The 19,927-nt window shown below is 47.0% G+C and overlaps 1 protein-coding gene across 2 annotated transcripts in view; it reads left to right on the top strand.

Annotated features, from left to right (window-relative positions):
* Positions 1-790: 790 nt before the first annotated feature.
* Positions 791-19,927, top strand: part of ESAM (endothelial cell adhesion molecule) — a 68,528-nt gene continuing 49,391 nt past the window's right edge. The window contains exon 1 of one of the 2 annotated variants that reach the window (XM_077249514.1): positions 791-1,020. In XM_077249514.1, coding sequence (XP_077105629.1) covers positions 954-1,020 — 67 coding nt within the window. In that variant the 5' untranslated portion in view covers positions 791-953. Of the gene's footprint in view, positions 1,021-14,216; positions 14,335-19,927 lie in introns of those variants that run through there. The other variant, XM_077249513.1, reaches the window with a different exon arrangement.

The following is a 19,927-nucleotide window of genomic DNA, read 5'->3' as shown; positions in this document are numbered from 1 at the left end:
CCTCCAGTGCTGGGTGCTCTCCCTGGTGGCACGGTCTCTCCCCTCCAGTGCTGGGTGCTCTCCCTGGTGGCACGGTCTCTCCCCTCCAGTGCTGGGTGCCCTCCCTGGTGGCACGGTCTCTCCCCTCCAGTGCTGGGTGCTCCTCCTGGTGGCACGGTCTCTCCCCTCCAGTGCTGGGTGCCCTCCCTGGTGGCACGGTCTCTCCCCTCCAGCGCTGGGTGCCCTCCCTGGTGGCACGGTCTCTCCCCTCAAGTGCTGGGTGCCCTCCCTGGTGGCACGGTCTCTCCCTCCAGTGCTGGGTGCCCTCCCTGGTGGCACGGTCTCTCCCTCCAGTGCTGGGTGCCCTCCCTGGTGGCACGGTCTCTCCCCTCCAGTGCTGGGTGCCCTCCCTGGTGGCACGGTCTCTCCCTCCAGTGCTGGGTGCCCTCCCTGGTGGCACGGTCTCTCCTCCAGTGCTGGGTGCCCTCCCTGGTGGCACGGTCTCTCCCCTCCAGTGCTGGGTGCTCTCCCTGGTGGCACCGTCTCTCCCCTCCAGTGCTGGGTGCTCTCCCTGGTGGCACGGTCTCTCCCCTCCAGTGCTGGGTGCCCTCCTTGGTGGCAGTGTCTCTCCCCTCCAGTGCTGGGTGCCCTCCCTGGTGGCACGGTCTCTCCCCTCCAGTGCTGGGTGCTCTCCCTGGTGGCACGGTCTCTCCCCTCCAGTGCTGGGTGCTCTCCCTGGTGGCACGGTCTCTCCCCTCCAGTGCTGGGTGCCCTCCCTGGTGGCACGGTCTCGGTGCCGTTGGCTGCCGGTGACAGGCTCTGGGTGTGACTTTGTCAGGAGCTGTCACTTGCTGCAGGTGTCCCCTTCCTCCTCCGCCCCCTGCCCCACTTCGGATGTTATTACATTACAGCAGCTGTGTAAGGACAAGACCAAATCAGTTCAGGAGCGCAGAGAGCGCAGGATCTCCGGCATCATGAGGATTAGACGGGGGTCGTGGAGGCGCTGCCTGGGGGTCCTGGGGGCCCTGCACCTGCTCATGGGTGAGTCCCCTCCATCATGTGCAGCTCTGTGACTAGTGATGGATCTGTGAGCTCACCTGCCTGCAGGGAGTGGGATCCTTCAGATGTGGGATCCATTACCCACTTACTTGATCCTACTTCATAGTGATGTGATCTGGGACTATCTTATGTGGAGAGATCTGACAGTGCCAGCAACCTGTGGATCTGCAACTGTTGAGAAACTACAACTCTCAGCATGCATTGACATTACATTACATTCTGGGGTGGTGACTTCACAGTAAAGAGCCACAGATGTGATAATGCAGAGGTGACTGTTATAAGGTTATTACAAGCCTCATGGGATGAGTGAAGGTGGACTGAGATGGCACTGACTATGGGGCCAAGTGTCCAGTACTATCACTCCTAACATCTCATATGTACAGAGTATACTGGTGGTCATGTATGTGTAGTGTATAGGCATATACTAATGTCCTGTATGTGCAGTATGTGGGAATGTCATCTATGTATAGTGTATAAATTGGTGACGACCTCTATGTGCAGTAAATATAGTAAGTTATATTGTGTAGTATATAATATTGTTCTGTGTGTGTGTATATGTATATATATATATATATATATATATATATATATATATATATATATATATATATATAGTGGATATCATGTATATACAGTGCATGCTGATGAAGTCCTGTATGTATAGTGTGTAGCATGAGTTTTAATTGGAAAGTTGGAGAGTTTCTTCTCTGAAACTCAGCAAACAATCTCAGTGTGAACACACCCTAGCAAACTTTCAAAATGAGAAGAGTTAATAGTTTATTTTTTATCAATTAAAAAATTGCAAAGTGAATGAACAAAAGCTAAATGTAAATGTTATCAGTATCTGGTGACCGCCCGTCACCTCCATCATCGGTACCTGGTGACCGCCCGTCACCTCCATCATCAGTATCTGGTGATCACCCGTCGCCCCGATCATCAGTATCTGGTGATCACCCGTCACCTCCATCATCAGTATCTGGTGACCGCCCGTCACCTCCATCATCAGTATCTGGTGATCACCCGTCACCTCCATCATCAGTATCTGGTGACTGCCCATCATCTCAATCACTTCCTCTCAGCAGGAGATTGTGCCAAACATCTTGGAGACCTGACCCCAGATCTTCTGTGTATGAGGCTTGTGCGGATCCTTCTGTGTCTTGATGTGATCCCAGACAGACTGGATGATGTGAGATCAGGGCTTCGGGGCCGGATCATCACTTCCAGGATTCCTCATTCTTAATGACATTGGCTGGATGTTGGGAGTCATTGTCCGACTGCAGAATAAATTTGGAGAAATCAGACGTCTCCTGATGGCATTACATGATGGGGAAGTATCTGCCGGGAATTCTCAGCATTGAGGACACCATTAATTTTGAAAACATCCTCAACACCATTGGCTGAAATGCATCTACAAACTTACAGGACCGTCCACCGTGGTTCACTGCTCCTGCAGACCCTCATTATTGTACCACTCTCCAGCTCTTCAAAAACAAACTACTTCTGCTACAGACAAATACTTTACTCCTCAGTCCAGAAACCTGCTGACATTTATTCTGCACCCTGGTTCCTATCTTTTTGTGTATAGTTGAGGCAGTTACCTTGTTTCAATGTCGTATTTATGGTTTTTGGCTGCAATTCTTCCGTGAAGATGACTTCTCTGAGCAGGAGATGGTGTAGGTGGTCTCACTGATCGCTGCCAGTTGTGAGCCGATGGCACTGCTGGACATCTGATTTTCATAGGAAAGAAAATGATATGTCTTTTATCTGCTGCACTAACTTTCCTTGGCCGATCAATGTTTCTACGGTTGTCAATGTGGCCCATTTGTTGGTACTTGTTCAAAACAGCTTGAAAATCTCATCTTGAAGACCCAGTCTCCTGTGACATCTTTGCCTGGGAGAGACCTTGCTGATGCAGTATAACTACCTGGTGTCTTGTTGCTCTGCTCAATCTGTGGCATGTAACTTTCTTCCGCAACTCACCTTTGTAGAATATGGCCGCTCCTCATCCAGTTCCAAGCCTCTTACTCAACTGTTTCTGTTTGTGACTGCGTTCCAACCTACATAAGAAAATAATTCAAACACCTGACTATAAACCTACAAAATCCTTAAAAATTAATATGAAAGCAATATCTGCATGTATATTATATACTAATCATGTCCTGTGTGTATAGTATATACTGATGGTGTCCTATGTATAGTATATACTGATGGTGTCCTGTATGTATAGTATATACTGTTGTGTCCTGTGTGTATAGTATATACTGATGGTGTCCTGTATGTATAGTATATACTGATGGTGTCCTGTGTGTATAGTATATACTGTTGTGTCCTGTGTGTATAGTATATACTGATGGTGTCCTGTGTGTATAGCATATACTGATGGTGTCCTGTGTGTATAGTATATACTGATGGTGTCCTATGTATAGTATATACTGATGGTGTCCTGTATGTATAGTATATACTGTTGTGTCCTGTGTGTATAGTATATACTGATGGTGTCCTGTATGTATAGTATATACTGATGGTGTCCTGTGTGTATAGTATATACTGTTGTGTCCTGTGTGTATAGTATATACTGATGGTGTCCTGTGTGTATAGCATATACTGATGGTGTCCTGTGTGTATAGTATATACTGATGGTGTCCTATGTATAGTATATACTGATGGTGTCCTGTATGTATAGTATATACTGTTGTGTCCTGTGTGTATAGTATATACTGATGGTGTCCTGTATGTATAGTATATACTGATGGTGTCCTGTGTGTATAGTATATACTGTTGTGTCCTGTGTGTATAGTATATACTGATGGTGTCCTGTGTGTATAGCATATACTGATGGTGTCCTGTATGTACAGTATATACTGATGGTGTCCTGTATGTATAGTATATACTGATGGTGTCCTGTGTGTATAGTGTATATACTGATGGTGTCCTGTGTGTATAGTGTATATACTGTTGTGTCCTGTGTGTAATAGTATATACTGATGGTGTCCTGTATGTATAGTATATACTGTTGTGTCCTGTGTGTATAGTATATACTGATGGTGTCCTGTATGTATAGTATATACTGATGGTGTCCTGTGTGTATAGTATATACTGTTGTGTCCTGTGTGTATAGTATATACTGATGGTGTCCTGTGTGTATAGCATATACTGATGGTGTCCTGTGTGTATAGTATATACTGATGGTGTCCTATGTATAGTATATACTGATGGTGTCCTGTATGTATAGTATATACTGTTGTGTCCTGTGTGTATAGTATATACTGATGGTGTCCTGTATGTATAGTATATACTGATGGTGTCCTGTGTGTATAGTATATACTGTTGTGTCCTGTGTGTATAGTATATACTGATGGTGTCCTGTGTGTATAGCATATACTGATGGTGTCCTGTGTGTATAGTATATACTGATGGTGTCCTATGTATAGTATATACTGATGGTGTCCTGTATGTATAGTATATACTGTTGTGTCCTGTGTGTATAGTATATACTGATGGTGTCCTGTATGTATAGTATATACTGATGGTGTCCTGTGTGTATAGTATATACTGTTGTGTCCTGTGTGTATAGTATATACTGATGGTGTCCTGTGTGTATAGCATATACTGATGGTGTCCTGTATGTACAGTATATACTGATGGTGTCCTGTATGTATAGTATATACTGATGGTGTCCTGTGTGTATAGTGTATATACTGATGGTGTCCTGTGTGTATAGTGTATATACTGTTGTGTCCTGTGTGTAATAGTATATACTGATGGTGTCCTGTATGTATAGTATATACTGTTGTGTCCTGTGTGTATAGTATATACTGATGTTGTCCTGTGTGTATAGTATATACTGATGTTGTCCTGTGTGTATAGTATATACTGATGTTGTCCTGTATGTATAGTATATACTGATGTTGTCCTGTGTGTATAGTATATACTGATGATGTCCTGTGTGTATAGTATATACTGATGGCGTCCTGTATGTATAGTATATACTGATGGTGTCCTGTATGTATAGTATATACTGTTGTGTCCTGTGTGTATAGTGTATATACTGATGGTGTCCTGTGTGTATAGTATATACTGATGTTGTCCTGTATGTATAGTATATACTGATGGTGTCCTGTGTGTATAGTGTATATACTGATGGTGTCCTGTATGTATAGTATATACTGATGGTGTCCTGTGTGTATAGTGTATATACTGATGGTGTCCTGTGTGTATAGTGTATATACTGATGGTGTCCTGTATGTATAGTATATACTGATGGTGTCCTGTATGTATAGTATATACTGTTGTGTCCTGTGTGTATAGTGTATATACTGATGGTGTCCTGTGTGTATAGTATATACTGATGTTGTCCTGTATGTATAGTATATACTGATGGTGTCCTGTGTGTATAGTGTATATACTGATGGTGTCCTGTATGTATAGTATATACTGTTGTGTCCTGTGTGTATAGTACAGTCATGGACAAAAATTTTGAGAATGAGACAAATATTAATTTTTCCAAAGTCTACTGCTTCATTTTTTCTAGTGGCAATTTGCATATACTCCTGAATGTCAGAGTGATCAGCTTAACAGCAATTACTGTACTTGCAAAGTCAATATTTGCCCAGAAAATGAACTTTAACCCCCAAAACACATTTCAACATCATTGCAGTCCAGCCTTAAAGGGAGCAGCTAACATCGTTTTAGTGATTGATCCATTAACACAGGTGTGGGTGTTGATGAGGACAGGGCTGGCGATCAATCAGTCATGATTAAGTAAGAATGACATCACTGGACACTTTAAAAGGAGGCTGGTGCTTGGTATCATTGTTTCTCTTCAGTTAACCATGGTTATCTCTAAAGAAACACGTGCAGCCATCATTGCACTGCACAAAAATGGCCTAACAGGGAAGAGTATCGCAGCTACAAAGATTGCACCTCAGTCAACAATCTATCACATCATCAAGAACTTCAAGGAGAGAGCTTCCATTGTTGTCAAAAAGGCTCCAGGGCGCCCAAGAAAGACCAGCAAGCACCAGGACCGTATCTTAAAACTGTTTCAGCTGCAGGATCGGACTACCAGCAGTGCCGAGCTTGCTCAGGAATGGCAGCAGGCTGGTGTGAGTGCTTCTGCACGCACTGTGAGGCGGAGACTCTGAGCAAGGCCTGGTTTCAAGGAGGGCAGCAAAGAAGCCACTTCTCTCCAGAAAAAACATCAGGGACCGACTGATATTCTGCAACAGGTACAGGGAGTGGACTGCTGAGGACTGGGGCAAAGTCATTTTCTCTGATGAATCCCCTTTTCGATTGTTTGGAACATCTGGAAAACAGCTTATTCGGAGAAGAAGAGGTGAGCGCTACCACCAGTCTTGTCTCATGCCAACTGTAAAGCATCCTGAAACCATTCATTTGTGGGGTTGCTTTTCAGCCAAGGGAATCGGCTCACTCACAGTCTTGCCTAAAAACACAGCCATGAATAAAGAATGGTACCAGAATGTCCTCCAAGAGCAACTTCTCCCAACTGTCCAAGAGCAGTTTGGCGCCCAACAATGCCTTTTCCAGCATGATGGAACACCTTGCCATAAAGCAAAGGTGATAACTAAATGGCTCATGGAACAAAACATAGAGATTTTGGGTCCATGGCCTGGAAACTCCCCAGATCTTAATCCCATTGAGAACTTGTGGTCAATCATCAAGAGACGGGTGGACAAACAAAAACCAACAAATTCTGGCAAAATGCAAGCATTGATTATGCAAGAATGGACTGCTATCAGTCAGGATTTGGTCCAGAAGTTGATTGAGAGCATGCCAGGGAGAATTGCAGAGGTCTTGAAGAAGAAAGGTCAACACTGCAAATATTGACTTGCTGCATTAACTCATTCTAACTGTCAATATAACCTATTGGTACTCACAGAAATATAATTGCAATCATATTATATGTGATATAAACATCAGACAAACACTAATAAAAACCAGAGGGCAGCAGATCATGTGAAAATATAATTTTGGTGTCATTCTCAAAACTTTTGGCCATGACTGTATAAGGCAAACAAGAAGCCATGAGCGCACTACTATATTCCATGCAAATCAATTCTAACCGGGGTGCAAAAAGTGGCCAATACAATATGATACACAAAAGAAGAAAAAGGGCAGCCACTATACATATGTACACCACGGATACATAAAATAACAATAACCCAAGTGTATAAACAGGAAATTTATTAGCAAACCACACAAAAATCTTTAAAACATAATTAAAAACCAAATGTACATGAAAAAACTTGGTCCATATATAAATATTACATATAATGTATAATGAACATTTATAAGCCCGCACATATGTATAATTGGGAACAAACCCTCTGGCTCATGGGACTAGAGGACAAAAACCTGCTAGATCCTAAGCACCTATAAGTAGTGTTGAGCATTCCGATACCGCAAGTATCGGGTATCGGCCGATACTTGCGGGTATCGGAATTCCGATACCGAGATCCGATACTTTTGTGGTATCGGGTATCGGTATCGAAACAACATTAATGTGTAAAATACAACATTAATGTGTAAAATAAAGAATTAAAATAAAAAATATTGCTATACTCACCTCTCCGACGCAGCCTGGACCTCACCGAGGGAACCGGCAGCGTTGTTTGCTTAAAATGCGCGCGTTTCCTGCCTCCCGCGACGTCACGGCTTCTGATTGGTCGCGTGCCGCCCATGTGGCCGCGACGCGACCAATCACAGCAAGCCGTGACGTAATTTTGAGGTCCTGGAAGCTTAATTCTAGGCATTGAGGATTTTAAAATTACGTTCCGGCTTGTGATTGGTCGCGTCGCGGTCACATGGGTGACGCGACCAATCACAAGCCGTGACGTCACGGGAGGCAGGACACGCGCGCATTTTAAAATTACGTCACGGCTTGTGATTGGTTGCGTGCCGCCCATGTGGCCGCGACGCGACCAATCACAGAAAGCCGTGACGTAATTTCAGGTCCTGAATGCCTATTTCTGCATTCAGGACCTGAAATTACGTCACGGCTTGCTGTGATTGGTCGCGTCGCGGCCACATGGGCGGCACGCGACCAATCAGAAGCCGTGACGTCGCGGGAGGCAGGAAACGCGTGCATTTTAAGCAAACAACGCTGCCGGTTCCCTCGGTGAGGTCCAGGCTGCGTCGGAGAGGTGAGTATAGCAATATTTTTTATTTTAATTCTTTATTTTACACATTAATATGGATCCCAGGGCCTAAAGGAGAGTTTCCTCTCCTTCAGACCCTAGGAACCATACAGGATACCGTCCGATACTTGAGTCCCATTGACTTGTATTGGTATCGGGTATCGGTATCGGATTAGATCCGATACTTTGCCGGTATCGGCCGATACTTTCCGATACCGATACTTTCAATTATCGGACGGTATCGCTCAACACTACCTATAAGTCGTACAAGTCCCCGGTATAGGAAGATATGCACAGGAAGGTGGAAAATACCCTAACAGCAGTATCTAGTTATGAACCACCTGGGCACCACCGGTGGACAAATATGGAGAAAACTCCACAAATACAGATCGGGCACAAGCAAGGTTTAGAGCATGGCCAGAATAATTGCCCATAATAGAACCAAGAGCAGTAACATTACCCATAGAAGGTGAAAAGGGAACAACGTCCCCGTGTGCAGGCCGACAGGAACCAAGTGACGCGACCCCACGCGTATCGCCCTCCAAATAGGGCTTCGTCAGGGGAAGTAATGTTACTGCTCTTGGTTCTATTATGGGCAATTATTCTGGCCATGCTCTAAACCTTGCTTGTGCCCAATCTGTATTTGTGGAGTTTTCTGTTTTCTGTTTTAAAGATTTTTGTGTGGTTTGCTAATAAATTTCCTGTTTATACACTTGGGTTATTGTTATTTTATGTATCCGTGGTGTGCATATGTATAGTGGCTGCCCTTTTTCTTATTTTGTGTATCTGTGTGTATAGTATATAATGTTGTCCTGTGTGTATAGTATATACTGATGGTGTCCTGTATGTATAGTATATACTGATTGTGTCCTGTGTGTATAGTATTTACTGATGGTGACCTGTGTGTATAGTGTATATATTGATGGTGTCCTTTGTGTATAGTATATACTGATGGTGTCCTGTATGTATAGTACTGTATATACCGATGGTGTCCTGTATGTATAGTATATACTGATAAGTCCTGTGTGTATAGTATATACTGTTGTGTCCTGTATGTATAGTATATACTGATGGTGTCCTGTGTGTATAGTGTATATACTGATGGTGTCCTGTGTGTATAGTATATACTGATGGTGACCTGTGTGTATAGTGTATATACTGATGGTGTCCTATGTGTATAGTATATACTGATGGTGTCCTGTGTGTATAGTATATACTGATGGTGTCCTGTATGTATAGTATATACTGATAAGTCCTGTGTGTATAGTATATACTGTTGTGTCCTGTATGTATAGTATATACTGATGGTGTCCTGTGTGTATAGTGTATATACTGATGGTGTCCTGTGTGTATAGTATATACTGATGGTGACCTGTGTGTATAGTGTATATACTGATGGTGTCCTATGTGTATAGTATATACTGATGGTGTCCTGTGTGTATAGTATATACTGATGGTGTCCTGTATGTATAGTATATACTGATAAGTCCTGTGTGTATAGTATATACTGTTGTGTCCTGTATGTATAGTATATACTGATGGTGTCCTGTGTGTATAGTATATACTGATGGTGTCCTGTATGTATAGTATATACTGTTGTGTCCTGTATGTATAGTATATACTGTTGTGTCCTGTGTGTGTATAGTATATACTGATGGTGACCTGTGTGTATAGCATATACTGATGGTGACCTGTGTGTATAGCATATACTGATGGTGACCTGTGTGTATAGCATATACTGATGGTGACCTGTGTGTATAGCATATACTGATGGTGACCTGTGTGTATAGCATATACTGATGGTGACCTGTGTGTATAGCATATACTGATGGTGTCCTGTGTGTATAGTATATACTGTTGTGTCCTGTGTGTATAGTATATACTGATGGTGTCCTGTGTGTATAGTGTATACTGATGGTGTCCTGTATGTATAGTATATACTGATGAATTGTTGCAGGCTGCGGGGACTTGTTGTGATTTCAAAGAATAAACGATTCACAAGCACCTCATAGCAAATAAAGGGTTAACTATTACCCACAAGAGAGGCGCACGTCTCCTTCCCGGAAAACATCCAAACATTCAAATAGAAAATGAAGACAGCGACTCATACGTTGGTGACAAATCGCAGTTCCTTTATTCTGCCCTCTGTGTCCTCTGTGGCCACACAGCCCTCTGTGCCCTCTGTGACCACAGAGGGCAGAATAAAAGAACTGCGGTTTTTCACCAACGTATGAGGCGCTGTCTTCATTTTCTATTTGAATGTTTGTTGTTGTGATTTGTCTGGGGATCAGAGGGGATCAGGCGGATCTTGTCCTGAGAGGATTTTAGGATCTATTCCTAGTCACAGTTTGTTGGCTCTTTCCGTGTATAATCCTCAGTGATGAGTCCACTCCTGACCCATAATAATCAAGTGTGATGATACAGAGGATGATCCGGGCGGGGGCTTCTAGGAGTCATGATAGTGATAAGACCCTCCATAGACAGCGGCGGCCTGGGCACAGGTTCTGGTAATTCTGTGGTTCAGGATCTCCGCTTGCTTTCCAGGAAAGATTTTTATTTTTTTTCCCCACACCTGTGTCAGCTGGACATCACGTAAAGCGCAGTGTTTCCAGCCACTGACAGCAAGCAGAGATCTGACATTGAAGCCCCACGTGCCAGTTTCCTTTAGACGGGGGACCTCAGATTTAACCCTTCACTGCCTGAAAAAGAACTTTATTTTGCAGCTGATTGGCTGGAGCCGCACATGGCGGCCAGAGCAGCGCTCACCACCTCTGCTTGCTGTCTGTGAGTAGAGATCACTGACCTTTCCTGTGGATCTATTTGTGGAAACATTGACGCTGATTTACATGATTCTGTAGCCTCATGTCCGCAGCTGCAGATCCGTGACTTTATCGTCTAATTGGCGCCACATAAATTATTTACTGACATTTATAGCCAGCAATAATTGTTCATTAACTGCTTCACTGGAGAGGTGACGGTGTGCTCAGTGCTGTACACCGGTGATCTGTAGTGATGGTGTGCTCAGTGCTGTACACTGGTGGTCTGTAGTCATGGTGACGGTGTGCTCAGTGCTGTACACCGGTGATCTGTAGTGATGGTGTGCTCAGTGCTGTACACTGGTGGTCTGTAGTCACGGTGACGGTGTGCTCAGTGCTGTACGCTGGTGGCCTGTAGTGACGGTGTGCTCAGTGCTGTACCCTGGTGGTCTGTAGTCACGGTGACGGTGTGCTCAGTGCTGTACACTGGTGGTCTGTAGTCACGGTGACGGTGTGCTCAGTGCTGTACACTGGTGGCCTGTAGTCACTGTGACGGTGTGCTCAGTGCTGTACACTGGTGGTCTGTAGTCACGGTGACGGTGTGCTCAGTGCTGTACACTGGTGGTCTGTAGTCACGGTAACGGTGTGCTCAGTGCTGTACACTGGTGGCCTGTAGTCACGGTGACGGTGTGCTCAGTGCTGTACACTGGTGATCTGTGGTCATGGTGACTGTGTGCTCAGTGCTGTACACTGGTGATCTGTGGTCATGGTGACGGTGTGCTCAGTGCTGTACACTGGTGATCTGTGGTCATGGTGACTGTGTGCTCAGTGCTGTACTCTGGTGATCTGTAGTCATGGTGACGGTGTGCTCAGTGCTGTACGCTGGTGATCTGTAGTCACGGTGTCGGTGTGCTCAGCGCTGTACACTGGTGATCTGTAGTGACGGTGTGCTCAGCGCTGTACACTGGTGATCTGTAGTGACGGTGTGCTCAGCGCTGTACACTGGTGATCTGTAGTGACGGTGTGCTCAGCGCTGTACACTGGTGATCTGTAGTCACGGTGACGGTGTGCTCAGTGCTGTACACTGGTGATCTGTAGTCACGGTGACGGTGTGCTCAGTGCTGTACACTGGTGATCTGTAGTGACGGTGTGCTCAGTGCTGTACACTGGTGATCTGTAGTCATGGTGACGGTGTGCTCAGTGCTGTATGCTGATATCACGCCTGCAGTCTCCGTATTCCCTCTTCTCCGTGTCTTACATGTTGCAGATACCCCACGTTTAGAGCCCCTAGTGCGTGTGTAGGGCGTGCGCCCCCGTTGTGCCCTGTGATGGGGGTCCTCCTGTTTCCTGCTCTCTGGGATCAGCCGTGTGCTCTGCTCTCAGCGAGTAATCAGAAGTCAGGAGATAAATCCAGGAGGGAATTTGATTAAAGTCTTGAGTCTCCAACGTCAGTGTCCATGTCCTGAGCGGCTTATGTTCTCCGCTGCCCGCGGAGGGAGTAATGAGCCCTAATCTCACGCCCGGACTCTAATACGCCCTCACGCATTAATTACCTGCAGTGACCCCGGACCACAAACTGGGGGTCCCTGAACTCCTGTGTCCCAGTGCAAAGTCTGCACCAAGGCTTCCACCTAGCGTGTGCCCTGTGGGAGACCCTCCACCTAGCGTGTGCCCTGTGGGAGACCCTCCACCTAGCGTGTGTCCTGTTGGAGACCCTCTACCTATTGTGTGTCATGTGGGAGACCCTCCACCTACCTTGTGTCCTGTGGGAGACCCTCCACCTAGTGTGTGCCCTGTGGGAGACCCTCCACCTACCTTGTGTCCTGTGGGAGACCCTCCACCTAGTGTGTGCCCTGTGGGAGACCCTCCACCTACCGTGTGCCCTGTGGGAGACCCTCCACCTACCGTGTGCCCTGTGGAAGACCCTCCACCTAGCGTGTGCCCTGTGGGAGACCCTCCACCTAGCGTGTGGCCTGTGGGGGACCCTCCACCTAGCGTGTGTCCTGTGGGAGACCCTCCACCTAGCGTGTGTCCTGTGAGAGACCCTCCACCTAGCGTGTGCCCTGTGGGAGACCCTCCACCTAGCGTGTGCCCTGTGGGAGACCCTCCACCTATTGTGTGCCCTGTTGGAGACCCTTCACCTAGCATGTGCCCTGTGGGAGACCCTCCACCTAGCGTGTGTCCTGTGGGAGACCCTCCACCTAGCGTGTGCCCTGTGGGAGACCCTCCACCTAGCGTGTGCCCTGTGGGAGACCCTCCACCTAGCGTGTGCCCTGTGGGAGACCCTCCACCTAGCGTGTGCCCTGTGGGAGACCCTCCACCTACCATGTGCCCTGTGGGAGACCCTGAACCTTCTGTGTACCCTGTGAGAGACCCTCAGATACCAGGACCAGCTATATATGAGACTCACCACCTCACTAGTCCAATGTGACTATTCTTAAGGCCCCGTCTCACATAGCGAGATCGCTAGCGAGATCGCTGCTGAGTCACTAGTTTTGTGACTAGTGCGGCGCAGTTGCGGCGCAGGGCCGCGCTTAGTAACCCGATGTTTACCCTGGTTACCAGCGTAAATGTAAAAAAAACCAAACAGTACATACTCACCATCTGTTGCCCGTCAGGTCCCTTGGCGTCTGCTTCCTGCTCTGACTGAGCCGCCGTAAAGTGAGAGCACAGCAGTGACGTCACCGCTGCGCTCTGCTCTCACTGTACGGCGGCTCAGTCAGAGCAGGAAGCAGACGGCAAGAGACCTGACGGGCAACAGATGGTGAGTATGTAGTGTTTGTTTTTTTTGGTAACCAGGGTAAACATCGGGTTACTAAGCGCGGCCCTGCGCTTAGTTACCCGATGTTTACCCTGGTTACCCGGGTGCTGCAGGGGGACTTCGGCATCGTTGAAGACAGTTTCAACGATGCCGAAGTCGTTCCCCTGATCGTTGGTCGCTGGAGAGAGCTGTCTGTGTGACAGCTCCCCAGCGATCACACAGCGACCACACAGCGACGCTGCAGCGATCAGCATCGTTGTCTGTATCGCTGCAGCGTCGCTATGTGAGACGGGGCCTTTAGAGCGGCTGTGCTATGAATGTGACCCTCAAACACAAGGGCCTGGGAGTAACTGCTACAACCACACCTCTAGAGGGTAAGGTCCTCATCTGGGTGACATCAAACTTCGTCAAGTACCAAAGTCTTCACACCAGGGGTGTACAACCTTTTCCGGCCTGACGGTCATATTTTTATATTGAGTAACTTCCAAGGAAGGCAGTACAACTTTTAAGAGGTTTATAATGATAAATCTGAAGTACCGTATATGCCATAAGAAAGAGCTGGCAGTTCCACCACCAGGACTCCACATATCTGGAGAACGGGGGTCCTCTTCCCCCACAATGAGTAAGTACACTAGAGATGAGGAGACCCTGGACACATGTAACTCTTTCCTTTGAAGACTATGGGGGTTGTAGTAGCTGGCTACATTTCAGGGAACCTGTCAGTAGGATCGTCACTCCTGAACCTTCTGTATGTGCATGTAGGTCACAGGTAGGTGCATAAAATGACACCTTGATATCTGCGATCCAAAGTCTGATTTCAGGGAAAGCAACATTTTTCTTATATGCAAATGAGCTGTTAAGATCTATGGGTGGGGCATAGATCTCCCTGAGACTCCTCCTCCAGAGTTTATTGTAAATAACGGGGCGTTACCAGTGTGGGACATGTAGATTAGAAGAGCAGACTGTCATTACATGTCTCACACTGGTAACGCCCCCTGTCATTTACAATAAGCTCTGGAGGCGGAGTCTCAAGGAGATCTATGCCCTGCCCATAGATCTTAACAACTCATTTACATATAAGAATAACATGGATTTCTCTGTAGTGAGACATCAGATTGCAGATATCATCTAGACGTAATTTTTTCAGTTTCCTATTCTTCTTTCATGTCAATGGGACAAACTAATAAATCTTGTAATAATGGACACGCTCACTACAAACGTAAATGTGCAGAAATACGGGAGCAGGGGGCGTCTGCACGGCGGGCCTCCCGCTAAAGCAGGGGCGGGTGCTGTAAACTTTCCAGGGCCTGATAAAGGGTCATCGAGGGCTGTAAATGGCCCACGGGCCTGATAAAGGGTCATCGATGGCTCTAAATGGCCCACGGGACTGATGAAAGGTCATTGAGGGCTGTAAACGGCCCACGAGCCTGATAAAGGGTCATCGAGGGCTGTAAATGGCCCACGGGCCTGATAAAGGGTAATCGAGGGCTGTAAATGGCCCACGGGCCTGATAAAGGGTCATCGATGGCTCTAAATGGCCCACGGGCCTGATAAAGGGTCATCGAGGGCTGTAAAAGGCCCACGGGCCTGATAAAGGGTCATCGAGGGCTGTAAACGGCCCACAGGCCTGATGAAAGGTCATTGAGGGCTGTAAACGGCCCACGAGCCTGATAAAGGGTCATCGAGGGCTGTAAATGACCCACGAGCCTGAAGTTCCCACCCCTGCGCTAAAGGGAATGATGGCCGCCATAGTGGATGTCACCCAACTTTCCCAGAAGCAGATATATCGGAGGGGCGTCTTCGTATGCCCAGCCCCATGTACTATAGATTGCCCCCCTGTATTCTGCACAATCTCAGTGTACGACTGATTATTCCACTTTGACGCTATCTTGGGAGCGGCCGGAGTATAACTCCAATTATCCCTGGAGAATATGTAACAAAAATCACATTTATCAGAAGCTGCTGCTCGTTACATCGATAGGAACAGGAGGCCATAACATGGACGGAAAATACAGAGTATTTCTAAATGCATCGCAATTGTAACCAATATGTAGAGCAATATACCAGACCTCGCTGACTGCTCACCAACGATAGCGCTGTCCCTTTAAGATTGTAACGTCCAGCAAGGATTACAGTGGACTTGTCGGGAGAAATCCAACAATCGGTCGTTTTACCACCATGTGGTGCTGTCTGTGCGGGTCGTTATCCTACCGCTTTTTGGGTTAAAAGCACAAGGGGGAGCGCTGGGGACTAAGTGCTGTTGTGGGGACTATTCCTGTAGGATTGCCACTTTTGCAAGTGTTAACCCTGTCAGCAGACATACAGGTGCGCTGCGGATTACTGATCTGTATGGCAAAATGTATCAGGAGTGGAGGGTCCCTCTAAAATGAGGTCTAGTGAAAAACTGGGACTGTGCCTTTAAATGTGACTGCCATGATGACTGTAAAGCCAGGACTGCTTATAATGACATGTAAAGCACTATGGAATGAATGGCGCTATAATAATAATAATATTAATAATAAGGGGCTTTCTGCACAATATGCGCCTGGGATAACAACTCCTAGCATCTGCCTGTATACGCCCCATGGCAGTTGTTATCCATCTTTCTTACCACCCAGAATGACATGTAAATCTACCCTGTCACAGTTCCTCTTCCACCGCTGTCTCGGCCTCTTGGGTCTGCTCAGCCAGGGCCTCCTGCTTCATACAGACCCTGAGGAGTGCAGCTGGGTATAGGATACAAAAGTGCCACAATGTAACATAAACCCCCCAACCATCATCAGTGACTGTTCTGGGAATCAAGAGTTTCTGGACTTGCCCTGATTAGTCTTAAAGTGACAGGCCCCAGCTTGCCGGTAGCGGGTCCCCATGTAAAGTTTACCCATGAGTCGGTGTAGCCGGGTGCACGTCCCCAGACTGATGTGCCTTCAGTCACTGCTCCAGATCCTGATCCCTGGAGGATGTTGCTACTTTTGGCCCGGGGGTCGTGAGAATGGCTGTGGGTGACTTTCCCATCAGACACTGCTTGCGCACGCACTCAGGATTCCATATTCCCTATTTTAGATGAATATTTGATGCCATCAGTCATCAGCGGAGCCGGCACCATTCTCTGGACTGGGAGGTGGCGCCATTTAGAGTAACGTCCTGCAATATTACAAATCATCTGATCCTAAAAGGCTCAGAAAGGATCTGCGATTCTCCACACTGCTGTGTCCCAAGACCTCTGCTTACGGTCAGTGAATAGAAACCAGAACAGACCTGACACTTCTGATGATTTTTTACAATTGCATCCAGTCTGGACAATCCTCTGTGAGCGGCAATAACCTCCGTCGTGATGGTTTGTTACAGTGTGTCAGTGCAGGTAACAGGTATCGGTATGAATTGCCTTGACTGGATACAGCATACAGCTGACGCTTTGTTACAGTGAGTCGGTTTCTGGGTGTATAAATAACTAATATTCCAATTCAGCAAGCAGAGATCTTAGAATGTAAGCCCAGTCTACTGAAAGCGGCAAAAGTTCTCACTGGAGGAGGTTCTGTAGTCCTCCCTGCTGGTGGTGTAGCTTGAGGCTCATGGGCCCCAATACAAAAGCCCCAATGAGGCCCCCAATTATTGCAAGTCTTTAATAGCATGCGTCTTTTCACATGGGCAAAGGGAGTTTTGGGCGCCATAGGCTCCAGGGCCCCATAGGCTCCAGGGCCCGGGTGCGATTGCAAGCTGTGCACCTATTGTAGTTACACCCCTGCTCCCGGCACAGGACAGTGGCAGGACCCCATATAGAGTATTGCTGGGTTAAACGGTCTCCATGTGCTGTGCAATCTATTGTTACCTGTTATCAGCCATCTGAGACCAGGGACTGTAGTATTGAGTGACCGGACGTAGAGACACCGCCATGATCACATATTCCAGTACTGCCTGTCCGTGACTGATATCCACTCCACTTCTATCGCTGCAGACTTAATAGATGTGTTCCCTTTAAATCCGGCATATGGCTCCTCCTGGGTTTCTATGTCAGGTTGCGTTCACATGTTGCGTTTTTGCTCACGATTCCCTATAGAAGCCTGAGTGACGGTATTCCGGGGCGTTATAGCAGCGAGGATCTCTGCCTTCGCCCCCCGTGCGTTCACACTGAGAACTTTCTATTTTTGGGCAGATTGGATTACACACATCTATTATTTATTGGATGCAGATTCAATTACTGCACCAGAGGGAGCGCCGCGTGTAGCGTGAAAACCACAGATATGTGGCGGGGTGATGGCCGATCAGCTCCACTTGTCTGCACCATTGTCAGGTGTCATATAGTGCGGTATAATCTAATATAGACTATTAGTGTAAAATAATGGGGGTCATATAATAACATATAATACAATGCAGAATGGTGCACTATACCGTATAACATGACACGATGCAGAGTGGTGCACTATACCGTATAACATGACACGATGCAGAATGGTGCACTATACCGTATAACATGACACAATGCGGAATTCTGCACTATACCGTATAACCTGACAATGCAGAATGGTGCACTATACCGTATAACATGACACAATGCGGAATGGTGCACTATACCGTATAACATGACACAATGCGGAATGGTGCACTATACCGTATAACATGACACAATGCGGAATGGTGCACTATACCGTATAACATGACACAATGCGGAATGGTGCACTATACCGTATAACCTGACACAATGCGGAATGGTGCACTATACCGTATAACATCACACACTGCAGAATGGTGCACCATACCGTATAACATGACACAATGTGGAATGGTGCACTATACCGTATAACATGACATGATGCAGAATGGTGCACTATACCGTATAACATGACACAATGCGGAATGGTGCACTATACCGTATAACCTGACAATGCAGAATGGTGCACTATACCGTATAACATGACACAATCCGGAATGGTGCACTATACTATACCGTATAACATGACACAATGCAGAATGGTGCACTATACCGTATAACATGACACAATGCAGAATGGTGCACCATACCATATAACATGACACAATGTGGATGGTGCACTATACCGTATAACATGACACGATGCAGAATGGTGCACTATACCGTATAACATGACACAATGCGGAATGGTGCACTATACCGTATAACCTGACAATGCAGAATGGTGCACTATACCGTATAACATGACACAATGCGGAATAGTGCACTATACTATACCGTATAACATGACACAATGCAGAATGGTGCACTATACCGTATAACATGACATGATGCAGAATGGTGCACTATACCGTATAACATGACACGATGCAGAATGGTGCACTATACCGTATAACATGACACAATGCGGAATGGTGCACTATACCGTATAACATGACACAATGCGGAATGGTGCACCATACCGTATAACATGACACAATGCAGAATGGTGCACTATACCGTATAAGGGTATGTGTCCACGTTCAGGAAACGCTGCGTTTTCGACGCAGCGCTGAGCCGCAGCGTCAAAAACGCAGCGTCCAGGTGTTACAGCATAGTGGAGGGGATATAATGAAATCCCGTCTCCACTGTGCATTGAAAAACGCATGCGTTTTTCCCGCAAAAACGCACATGCGTTGCGTTTTTCCAGAACGCAGCATGTTGCTACAATGAACAAAACACGCAGGAACACCGCAGGTTACCTGCCCGAGACCTCAGGTGCATTTTTGGTCAGGATTTTACCTGCATAAAATCGTTCCAAATCGACCAAAGCCTGAAGCAAACCTGAACGTGGACACATACCCTAACATGACACAATGCGGAATGGTGCACTATACCGTGTAGGCTCAGCACAACACTACCCAGCACAAGCAGGGAGAGTGCGGCTCGGGTCACGGAAACTACGGCAGGGGTCCGGGAGAGTGCGGCACGGGTCCGGGAGAGTGCGGCACGGGTCCGGGAGAGTGCGGCACGGGTCCGGGAGAGTGCGGCAGGGGTCAGGGAGAGTGCGGCAGGGGTCAGGGAGAGTGCGGCAGGGGTCAGGGAGAGTGCGGCAGGGGTCAGGGAGAGTGCGGCAGGGGTCAGGGAGAGTGCGGCAGGGGTCAGGGAGAGTGCGGCAGGGGTCCGGGAGAGTGCGGCACTGGTCACGGAGAGTGCCGTGGACGCTGAGTGTAATAATCACTCGCTGCCCGTGTGACATGTTGCAGTTTGCTCCCGGAGACATTTCGCAGCTTTTACTGATGATCTG

Source organism: Ranitomeya variabilis, chromosome 4 (genome assembly GCF_051348905.1).
Source record: "Ranitomeya variabilis isolate aRanVar5 chromosome 4, aRanVar5.hap1, whole genome shotgun sequence".
NCBI lineage: Eukaryota > Metazoa > Chordata > Amphibia > Anura > Dendrobatidae > Ranitomeya > Ranitomeya variabilis.
The sequence above is the reverse complement of the archived record's forward strand: the minus strand, read 5'-3'. Positions and strand labels throughout refer to the sequence as shown.